The following is a 12324-nucleotide window of genomic DNA, read 5'->3' as shown; positions in this document are numbered from 1 at the left end:
TCTTATAGTTAAATCCCCGAGTCTCCCGGATCCGAATCCAAATCTCTCGATTTTCCCGGGTATCCGATCCGTGCCCACCCCTAATCTATACACCAAGGAGTGTGTATATATATATTTATATTATATATATATATATATATATATATATAATCCCCCCAATCAATTGTAAAATACGTACTAAATTATTACTTATCAATATTGATAACATTGAATGAAAATTATATGATCCAGATTCAATCCTTAATTTTTTTTTTAAAAAAAAAATCCCAATTTCGCTTTTATAAAATTGGGTAAAATGTGTACCCTATTAAAGAAAGTGTCAAGATTCTTTTACAAATGGGAAAAATGGAAAGAAAAAAAAGAAAAAAGAGCCTATACGACCCGAGATACATTTCGGGTTTCGGCCTACACTATAATTTTTTTTATATTCCATAAGGTTTTAATTGTCTCGAAAAATAATAAATTAGTTAATTTATAATTACACGTAAAATGTCGGTTCGGTTCATTTCGATTTTTCCAACGAGAAATTCACTTATAAATAAAACATGGGCCAAATAGAGCAGCCCAATGCAAGGAGCGGCCTATTCGAATATTTCACGTTATGGGCACAAGACAAAAGAACCCACCTGTAATTAATTAGCTAAAATATTTCAAATTTGTGATATTTTATTTTTTGGGAATAATATTTTTTTTTATATAATAATTTGGTGGGGTCGGTGTGAAAACAAACAAACAAACAAACTGCGGGAGAGGAACAAACAACGGATATTTTGCAAATGCACACAATCACTAATTTAATCAGTTGTTAATTATTTAATTATTTAATTAGTCGATTGATTAGTTGTCAACAACGTTTGATTACTTAATTATTAATTTATTTAGGTGTAAAATTTAGTGAAATCTTGCAATGTCTCTAAAGTCGACTTCAGGACATATAACTTCATTAACAATTATATATATATATATATGTGTGTGTGTGTGTATATATAATCAGAACATCAAAATTTTGTAAGCTTGTGTTTGGTATGATGAAACCCTTTAAAACAATAGTTTGCAATTCATCATATCAGTCCGTGACCGTGGAGTAACTATAAAAATTTTACATTATAGTTTGTAATTATTTTTCAAAAAGTCTATGACCCAAAAAAACGACAATTATATTTCAAAGATAATTTTGACAAATTACTGACAAATCCAAATTTGATTATATATTCAAAACTTATAATTAAACATATGATTAAACAAATGTTTTTAGTAATATCTTTTTTTTTCATTGAAAATGGAACGGGCGTTGTATCAGTATCACAAGAATATCACTCATTCTTAACTCTTCTTGTATTTTATGTTGTATTCTTTTTATTTATGTTTGATTTCTAGGCATTGTTGTTATGGAAATTTATATTAAGCGTTACAGGGCAATCAATATATGAAGATAAAAAAAAATATGCGTTCCTCAGTGGAACTAAATACAAAGAACATGATATATGAATACAAATATTGTAAGAATTTCCGTATTATATTATTAGTGTATATGCGATAAATCGTCGAGATTTTATTTTATTAAAAAAGTCAAAGCTGTTGAAGGATAATGTCTCGCAATGCCTTAAATTATTTGGCCATATTTTCAGCCTTCAGCCACGCAATGAACATGATTTTGCTCTGGACAGTCAACTCTTTCTCATTGAATTTATATAAAATCCGACTTAACTTATTGAATTTATATAATACATAATTATATGTTTTTTTTCTTACATTTCAGGAATGATGTGTCAACATGGTTGATTTGTTTAGTTCTTTATCGTTTAAGGGTAGGAATTATTTGAATCCCATAATATAAGTTGAATATAACTATTTGTTATTAGATTCATTATGTTTAAATCCTTTTTATATTTAAGCTGAATTGGATTGAAAAATAATAATAATTCATATAAAAGTAGGAGTCTACCAAAAATTCGGTTCAAATTCGGTTCTTTCGATTATATAAAAATATGTATCAATCGATTATTATATTATATTCGGTCGATTCGGTTTCGTTTTTTACTAAGAAAATTTTATATATATATTTTTTTAAAATCGGTTTTTCTGGTTTTTTAAAATTTGGTTCAATTCGATTCGATTTCAAAAAATTCAAAAATGATATCAAGTTTTTTGATTCTACACCGTTTGATTCTAAAAAACATGTATCGAAACGTCCACACTCTGATATAAGGAGGATTGAAAAGTCACTAAATGTGAGAATTCGAGTAAAGATTAGACCCACAAGAATACAAGAGAAAGTAAACCTCGTGTGGAAAATGGCGTTTGGACAATCGCAAACGCCCAACGTTTAATTTGTGTGCGCATAGGTGCGGCCAAACGCATCGGACCCTCCCCAAGTTGACTTTGACTTTTTTGAGTCCCATTTACAAAAAATCTTCACTCTAATGATGCTTTCCCCACGATTCAAAAAGAAATTGTTTTTATTTTCGGCTGAAACGTAGATGGGATAACACCACCCTACAAAAACATTTGAGGATAAATATCAACTTGTATATATTGCCTTTAAAAAATAAAATAAAATTCCAACTGAATGAAAAGAATTGAAACCATGGCTGAGATGGCATAATGTCTAATTTTGTTCAGTTCCTACGAGCTAGCTGGTTTTGTGTCTTTTATCGACCTAATAATTAAAATTTTCCAATTTGTATTTAGTATTTATAAAATTATTTTTGATATACATAATTTCTGAGTTCCTTTTCACGAGATTATTTATAGGGATGGTCGTTTCTGTTCACTTTCTCAAAACTGTATCGAACAAAAAATGTGTTTGAACTGTTCAAAATCTTTGAATATTATTAATTTTAAAAAAATCGAATTTTTTTAGAATTGAATAGAACCGGATTGAATTTTAAAAAAATTCAAAAAATCGATTTTTTTTTTAAAATCTATTTTTTTAATAAAAACCGAAACCAATCCCAAACCGAACCGAATATAATATAATAATCGATTGATATCTATTTTTGTAAAACCGAAAAAATCGAATCAAATTATTTTGGATCCGAATCTAATATCAAAACGTGGTTTATAGGATGTATAAAAACATATAAAAAAAAATCACAAACCTATTGGGCCCTGTTGGATTTTCTCTCTTTTTCCTTTACCCTTGTCTTTTTTTTTCTTTACATTTTTTCTTTTATATTTATCCTTTACTTCTTTATTGATCCCTTTTTTTTCTTTACTCGTCACTGCTGCGTTTACTTAGAAAAAAAAAAGACACCTCGGATACGTTCCTTTTACAACTTTTTTATATTCGATCTTATGTATAACTTTTTCCTATCTATAAAAGTAAAATATAATGCTAGTTCTTTGAATTTTTTTTATTTATTTGAAGTTGTTTCCTTTCCTATAATGAACAAGGAAATATTGAAGAATTGGGATTGGTGAGATAAAATTCGGAAGTTAGGGGCAATTCTGTAATTTGGAGAGGATGATGTCATGTAAGAAGCAAATCTGAGTTTCCTGAACCTTTGCCGCGAATCTGGGAATACCGACATGCCCTTTTGAAAATTATTATTTTTGTTTTAGGCCAAAACTTCTGACAATTGCCATTTTACCCCTTTTTCCTTAATTTTTACTATTTTACGCCTACTTTTTTCCTTTTCCTTTTTTTTTTTTGTAAAAAAGATGAAGAAAATATTTGTCCTTCATGCAAGAAAACATTGAAGATTTTTGTTACTGGATATATAAATATACATATTAGATAGTTGATAACTCGTTCTAACAAAAAAAAATGTTGAGCGTATGTGTCTTTTTTCCTTATATTTTTTGGCAAAATTTATCATGTTAAATTAGCATCTAAATATTAAAATTAAATTTATCGTATCCATTGATATTTCTATTTTATTTTAAACATGCATTTACATCATTAGACGAACTTTGATAAATAAAAACCATCTGAGAAAAAGGATAAGTATTCCACGTGGAACATTATTTTTTTCTAGACGGAAACATAAATAGTTTAGTCATGCTTTTTATGACGGAACTTTATTTTATTGTCTGTAAAGAGGCTTTTAGGATCACGTTATTTCAAAACCTTACTACATCCCATGAAGCAATTTAATTCCAACATTATCCAAAATCTTATGTATATATATCCGATAAGGATAACAGGAATTAGTTGGACCGTCGAATGAAATTCATGCCTTTCTGATTATTATATGACGTGTTGAATTTAATTTTTGCCTCCAATCCACCGACCTCATCTTACATTCACAAAGCACGAAAGTTGGGAAAAAAAGTAATACTTATATTATTATTTTACGATATACTTCACATGTATTAGTTATTGGTTTTAAATATTTGAATATAAAAAAATGCTAGATAATTGACGTAGATATTGTTAAACGATGTCTTTATATTAGAAAAATAAAAAAACACAATGGAGAAGACTTGAAACAAAATGCTAAATTACCAACCAACAAAAAGTGTCAAATTATCATAATTTTTATAACGTACACTTATTTTGATTTTGTTTTAGCGGTTTTATGTGTATTAAAAAGAAATAATAAAATAATAAAACAGATTACAATATGAAAAGCTCTAACGTTAGTCCACTACGAATCTCGAAATGGAGGAAAAAGGAAATTAAATGGAAGTGGAAATTTACTATTTTCGTTACTTTAGGACCATCAAGTGGTGTGGTCATCAACTTGCTAGATGAGTACATGGCACGTCATGCACTCGCAATATATATACATATATATATAATCCATTCACACGCATATACTATATTTTTCTTTCTACGTTTTCATATCTGTGCCTTTTGAATCGACATATATATATATATATGTATATTCCAAAACATAATCATTTTTATTTTGAGAAAACGACTGAACAGTTTTAACGTTACTGTAACATAATAAGAGTTTGACCATATTTTAAAAATCATGATGGCAGCATAGAATATAACAGTGTTAGTCCATACTTAATAAATTCACATGACCCCAAGTTAATAATGCAGCATGCAATTATTATTATTATTATATAGACAACGGTCATTACAGGTTGCTAAGAGAAAACATCTCAATTATCGTAAAAGTGAAATACTAACATATTTATATAATTATTGTGATGATATGGACAGGTTTATTTATTTATTATTAATGAATTAAATTGAATTCACAGCTAAGAAAATATGAGAGGAGAGCCGAACATGGGGTTTCTCACCTTCCAGTTTCTATATATACACACGCAGACCTTCAGCCCTCCAAACCTGTCTATCCTCTCTTTGAATTTCCCGTCTCTCACTATCTGTTCCCACAGAGGAAAGGGTTGGAAAATCAATAACAAAAACTTTGGGGGTGTTTTTGAAAGAATCATAAACATGCCGGCCGTCGGTGGAATTGTCGTCGGGAGTGGCCAAAAGGAGTATCCCGGCAAACTCACTCCCTTCGTCACTGTGACGTGTATCGTCGCCGCCATGGGCGGTCTCATCTTTGGCTACGATATCGGAATCTCCGGTGAGAATCTCCGTTTTATTCTTTCAAAATTTTCAGTTTCGCCCCGTATGTCTCTTTCGTTTCTCAACACCCCCAAAACTGTTGAAAGCTTCGATATTTTTTATTTACGAAATCGACCCGTACGTTTATTTTGAGTCATGAACATCCCCATATCTCATTACCTCTGTTTCCGTGTGTTTCAACTGAAGCACAACAAAAACATAAGATCAAAGACACGAAAGCCCTCAAAATGTTCGAAAATCAAAGCTGAAATCTCTCGATCTGTACTTGAACAGAAGAAAAACTCAAATGGGTATTTTGAGAAAACTGAAATTCTGAAATTTGGTGATGATTCTGCAGGTGGGGTGACGTCAATGCCGTCGTTCTTAGAGAAGTTCTTCCCGAAAGTGTATCGGAAACAGCAGAAGGAGAAGTCGACGAACCAGTACTGTCAGTACGACAGCCAGACCCTGACGATGTTCACTTCGTCTCTGTACCTGGCGGCCCTCGTCTCCTCCCTCGTCGCCTCCACTATCACCCGTAGATTCGGGCGGAGGCTGTCGATGTTCTTCGGCGGTGTTCTGTTCTGTATCGGAGCCCTCATCAATGGCTTCGCCGAACATGTCTGGATGCTCATCGTCGGTCGTATGTTGCTCGGTTTCGGTATCGGTTTCGCCAATCAGGTTCGTTCATGCCCTGTTTTCGAACAGAGTATACTCTGTTTTGTCTTTTCTGCATTATTTGTTTTTTCTTGCATTATTATTTTTATTTAAATACAACTGGTAACAATAATAACGTTATATATATTCCAAGTTTGCATAATATATTACTCGTTTTTTTCATTGACTTTAATTTCATCCCTATCCACATGGTCTGTCCATCCCTTTTTGAACCCTGTGTCTCTTTCTTTATATCTCTCCCCATTTTTCCTCGCCCTTTTAACAACATTATTAATTAATTGTAGATATTTCCACATATTTTATTTTATTTTTCTGATCATTACATATCTTTTTATTTATAATAAAATCACGAATCTTATCTGTCTTCAGATTCGTTTGAAGATTTTAGACAATGGTTATCGACCCTGTCCCTCCATGTGTTTACAGTCTTGCCCCTGTATTCTTTCGTTCTTATGAAAATGACCCTTTAGTTTTCGTTGGAAAACGCACAAATCCAAATTTCAAAAAAAAAAGGGTCTAACCATCAATCAATGGAGGAAACATCAGATTCAGACAGTATTAAAGCTAGTTTTGAGTTTCAGACAATGTTAATGATCATGTTTCTTTCTGTATTTACAGTCAGTGCCACTGTACCTGTCGGAGATGGCACCGTACAAATACAGAGGAGCACTGAACATAGGGTTCCAGCTGTCGATCACCATCGGAATCCTCGTGGCCGAGGTCCTGAACTACTTCTTCGCCAAGATCCACGGCGGCTGGGGATGGCGGCTCAGCCTCGGCGGAGCGGTGGTCCCCGCCCTTATCATCACCGTCGGAGCTCTGGTCCTACCCGACACTCCAAACTCCATGATCGAACGCGGCAAACACGACAAAGCCGAGAAAAAGCTCCGGCGAATCCGCGGCGTTGATGACGTCAGCGAAGAGTTCAACGACCTGGTCGCCGCGAGCAAAGCATCTCAGATGGTGGAGCATCCATGGAGGAATCTTCTGAGGAGGAAATACAGACCGCATCTGACAATGGCGATCATGATTCCGTTTTTTCAGCAGTTGACAGGGATTAACGTTATTATGTTCTACGCGCCAGTTCTGTTCAACACGATCGGTTTCACGACAGATGCTTCGCTCATGTCCGCAGTCGTTACTGGCTCTGTCAACGTTGCTGCAACTTTGGTCTCTATCTATGGCGTCGACAAGTGGGGAAGAAGGTTTCTTTTCCTCGAAGGCGGGACCCAGATGCTCATCTGTCAGGTAATGACCAGAAACGATCTTGGTTTTCGAACTTATAAATGTTTAAGTTAGAGACGGGACTTGGAGTACAAGTAACACGATTTGGCGGATGAGATTTCGAAAGTAGGGTTTGGATTGCATGTAACTATCCATGCAATCGATCATGACACGATCAAGATCTTATCCATGGTGCATACATTGCTTTGATACGTCAAAACGTCGGCAGTGATATATATATATTTTTTATATCTATAATATTATTAGTATCCCTACAAACAGTGCATTCAAGGTCTAGGATTACATATTTACAAATATAAAGAACAATCTTAAGAATATATATCTAAAGATAGTATGATCGTGGTCTTCTCTGATATATTGGTATCGTTGCAGGCTGTGGTTGCGGCATGCATTGGAGCCAGGTTCGGGATAGATGGAACACCAGGTGAGAAAATAGAGAAATGGGTTTTCGATATCACATCGTATAGTACAATCGTGTGCGTATATATATATATATATATAGTCACGATAATAACCTTATATATGTATATGTACAGGGGAGCTTCCGAAATGGTACGCCATCGTGGTGGTGACGTTCATATGCATATACGTAGCGGGGTTCGCATGGTCATGGGGACCGCTCGGATGGTTAGTGCCGAGCGAGATCTTCCCGCTGGAGATACGGTCGGCGGCGCAGAGCATAAACGTGTCGGTGAACATGATCTTCACCTTCATCGTGGCTCAGATCTTCTTGACGATGCTCTGCCATCTGAAATTCGGGCTCTTCTTGTTCTTCGCCTTCTTCGTGCTGGTGATGTCGATATTCGTGTACGTGTTCTTGCCCGAGACGAAAGGGATTCCGATCGAGGAGATGAACCGGGTGTGGAGGTCGCATTGGTATTGGTCGAGATTCATGGAGGATTCCGAGTTCGAGAATGGGTTCGAGCTCGGGAATGGTAAGGGCAACGCTCAAGCTCCTAAGAATGTATGATTTTCTGATTTCGGATTCGTTTCCTTAATTTGGATCTTATAGATTTGTATTTGTTGGTGAGATGATGTTAGTATAGATATATGACAAAACAAGAAAAAAAAAAAACATGTATTTATTGTTGTTATTATTTGGTTTGGCATATATTTATAATAACCAAAGGCAATATAAATTGCAATGGGTTTGATTAAAAATGAAATGAATTATGGGCTAAAATTTTTGTGCAAAAGTCTGAAATGGAAAAAGCAAGCGGTCCACATTTTCAGATTTTCATGGGCTTGGTGTGGGGGTAACACGGCTACTTGAAACCGTTGGGTACTCGTCCTTACCGGTAATCGGAATACCGGTAGTCGTTATATAAAGAAGATGAAAATGGATTTAATGAGACCAAAAATTTGGATTGCGGATTCCAGTTTAGGTTTTGTTTGAACAACAATGGGTATCTTTGAATATTCGGATATTAATAAAATGACGATTATATTATTGACATTTTAATATATTTATAATAATTATTAAATATATTTTCAAATTAAATTACTAAAATATCTTTGAAATCAACAAAAATCAACGGTTTCTAAAGATTTGAAAAGGTTCGGATAATCACAGATAATCTAATTAAGTGATAGGTATCCGAGTCATGGATATCCGAGCTTCACAAAAACGAAAACGAGATAATGTTTTTTTTTAAAACCCGTGCAAACAAAGACAAAATCCGAATATCCAAAAAATCAAGGTATGTGACCTTTGCCCATCCTTTGGGACATTTTAATCAAATGATCCACTTGGATCGCATGGATTTCTTAAGTACACAATTAAAAATATAAAGAATTAGCAGAAAGTCAAAAATACCCTTTTAAAAATTGAAAAGATCTCGGTACCCTTAATTATGCGTGTAGGTTGAATATTTCGAGAAAGTAAAAATTAGGGATTTTTAAAGTAAAAGTGAATGTTAGAGTTTTTATTCAGCCTTCAATTCAGAAAGAAGAGCGAAGGGGAGAACGCGAACTCAAACACGAAAACAAACAAAATGGATGAAAACCGGTCGAAATAAAGAAAAAGACGAAGAAAATGGAGAGATCATCGTCATCGAGTGAAGGAGGTTAATTCGCATGAGGTGGTGTTTCGAATCGAAGGGGTGCATCTTCGTCTAGATCGAGCAAAAGAGCAGAACCAGAGAGATTAAGAAAAACGATTTATTCTTCTGAAACAATGTAAGAATTGTGTGTTTTAATTGCATTTGTGTAGGATTTATTAGGGTTGTATGTTTTAAAAAGTTTGGTTGAATAGTAGTTGGAAAAAAAGTCTGTAGTGTCCATGAGAAGTTTCTGCGCAATTTATTTTTCTGTAGAGCGCGAACCCATTTTTTATTCAAAATCTGATGTGGATTGTAACTAAAAAATTGCAAAGTATCTAATTGTAACTAAAAAATTAAAAAATGTCTGATGCGAAGCGACAAATAAGTAATCATAATTGTATACAACTGAATGCGCTCATTTTATTACAGGTTGTTGATATACCGAAAGTAGGATTCTATTACGGATTTGACGATATGAACAAGATGTCAATGAAGGTATCGTCAAAGTATTTTCACATAGATGCAGTGGAATTCCTATAGAACCATATGACATGATGAGGAGACAAAGTATTTCACCAAACGATCGCAACTTTGGCATATCTTCCATATCCCAAAGAAGCAGATATTAAAGGTGAGTTTAATGGTGGCACTCATCAACAGATCGGTGAAGACGAAGAAAGATAATGACTTGTGGTTCATGATTAACGGAGTTCTAATTAGATACGTCTTGTGGGAACATGCACTTCTTTGTGGGCTGAAGTATTCTCTAATGCCTAAAAATTGGGAAGAAATTGGATGGATCGATTTCTATAGAAAATACTTTGCTCAAGAAAGCTTTGAAAAGGTTTAGAAAGCGGAAGTTATGACAAAGTTTGGAGAATTGCCTAAACATGAAAAAGATGACAGGTTGAAGATGACTTACTTATTGTTACTTAGTTATGTGATAGGATACCAACATTCTAAATATGTGAATCTATTTCTGTTGAAGATTGTTGATAATGTGGAGGTTTATGAAGAATTTTCTTGGGGGACGTTCACCTTCGAAAGTGTTCTTGGTTTTGTGCTGAATTATCTGAACAAGTATAGAAAACTGGTCAATCAGTGGAATTTATCAGGATTCATTATTTTGCTCACGGTAAATGATTTAAATTAATCAATCAAAAGAAACAGTTGTAAATAAATATATTATTAATATTATGTGGTTGATATTGCAAATGTTATCATTTGAATGTATTTCTAAATTTCATCATGGCGGATGGTACTGTGACGTGTCATTGTGAGGAAATGTTAACCGAAACTGTCCGCGGATATGCAAAAGATGTTTCACCTCAAAAAAGAAGTATGGATTGAAAAAAGGGTTGACAAAGATAGGTAGAACACAAGTATATTTTTGAAATGGTTGATTAGTGAAGTCGAAACAAAGTTATCAATGAAATTACAAAGAGTATTAATAATGATTTGTTTGACCATTCATTTCAGGACATTGAGAGCATTCTAATACCAAAGAAGGATGAATCACGTCTAGTTCAGTGTAACGACTCGAGGCCGCTACGAAATATCAAAGTTGTCCTCACACACCAATACAAGACCTTTTAGCATGTTTTGTCCACACTCGCACACATCCCCGGAAAGCACTTCCCAAGATATCACCCATCCTAAGACTACTCCAGAGCAAGCCTCTTTAACTTTGGAGTTCTCTCGAGATGGGCAACCGAAAAGGTATATGTATCTTGTTGCTATGAGTAACTCAATCAATTCCTTTTAGTTATCTTTGACTGTATAGTCCCATATGTTGAGTTTCCTGGGATCTCTAGAGCGGATCCTATTCCTAAGAGATCGATTCTAGGGTTTGCGCAGCGGATGTAAAACAAAAATTTATTAAACCCTAGAACCATGCTTCTTATGAATCGTAGAAATGTTAGAACACTTACCTCAATCGATCTGGGGCCTGTATCAATTGAAGAACTCGTTCGATCACGATGTTGGTTGTAATGCTCTAGGATGATCCGTGATATGACATTTTGACTTTGTATTGATTCATTGATTTATGAATGCGTTACATTCCCGTTATATGATTGACATGTTTGTTATATTTCGGCATCCTTGAATCATTATAGAATGATTCTAAACTCCCTGGTCAGTTATCATTGTGGGAACAATGATGAATTAAGACTAGCATGAGGTGTGATTGATGCATTGGATGCATATCACAATCATGGGTACTCGTTGTGAACGAGTGACTGGATGACCCGCATGAGATTGTCACATGGACAGAGTCATGACTTGAATCTCATACAGCGGTTCGTTCTTGGATCCTCAGACCTGAGATGTCTAGAGTATCTGATATGAGGAGTGGCGTGTCTTGACTGCGTCAAACGTCGTCTTTAACCGGATGATTATAACGGCGTTGATCAGATACGTTCACGAATCATATGGAGATAGTAGACATGCAATATGGGACTTGTCACCTCCTTAACAGGAGAGATATCGCTGGGCCCTCTCGTGAAAGTCGGACTATGAAAATGCGTGGCCACGCTATAGATGAAGTTGCATCTATTTTACTAGTCGATTTACCAAGACGAGAAAGCGATTGAAGTTGAAGGGTGGCTCAAACCATGCCCTTGTTCAACACATGATATCGTGAGATAAAGGATCAGAACTCGAGCTGTTATTGCCTCGGTTAGATCACCTCTAACTCAATTCAACGTGGGTGGTCATAGGGTCTTGCTAGGGGCTAACCATGACTTGTAGATCAGGAATGGTTCTCGAGGCTGCTGCCACTGCGAATGGGCCTACAGGGTCACACACCAATAGAGATGGACTTATACGTGAAGAATACGAAGAATAGAAACGAGATTTGACCGAAACGAGCACGAAAAG

The 12324-nt window shown here is 34.8% G+C and overlaps 1 protein-coding gene across 1 annotated transcript; it reads left to right on the top strand.

Moving 5' to 3' along the window:
* Positions 1-5230: 5230 nt before the first annotated feature.
* Positions 5231-8563, top strand: LOC104809544 (sugar transport protein 1). Its single transcript, XM_010535559.1, has 5 exons — positions 5231-5498; positions 5838-6160; positions 6776-7405; positions 7775-7826; positions 7939-8563. The coding sequence occupies exons 1-5, from the start codon at positions 5363-5365 to the stop codon at positions 8370-8372; spliced, it is 1575 nt and encodes a 524-aa protein (XP_010533861.1). The 5' UTR covers positions 5231-5362; the 3' UTR covers positions 8373-8563.
* Positions 8564-12324: the final 3761 nt, after the last annotated feature.

The sequence above is a fragment of the Tarenaya hassleriana genome, unplaced genomic scaffold (genome assembly GCF_000463585.1).
Source record: "Tarenaya hassleriana unplaced genomic scaffold, ASM46358v1 Cleome16, whole genome shotgun sequence".
In the NCBI taxonomy this organism is placed as follows: Eukaryota; Viridiplantae; Streptophyta; class Magnoliopsida; order Brassicales; family Cleomaceae; genus Tarenaya; species Tarenaya hassleriana.
Note: the sequence above shows the minus strand (reverse complement) of the source record. Positions and strands in the feature narration are given on the sequence as shown.

Coding starts and splice junctions, on each gene's coding strand:
- LOC104809544 (XM_010535559.1), top strand. CDS start 5,363: ATGCCGGCCGTCGGTGGAATTGTCGTCGGGAGTGGCCAAAAGGAGTAT. Junction 5,499..5,837: donor CTACGATATCGGAATCTCCG/GTGAGAATCTCC, acceptor ATGATTCTGCAG/GTGGGGTGACGTCAATGCCG. Junction 6,161..6,775: donor GTATCGGTTTCGCCAATCAG/GTTCGTTCATGC, acceptor CTGTATTTACAG/TCAGTGCCACTGTACCTGTC.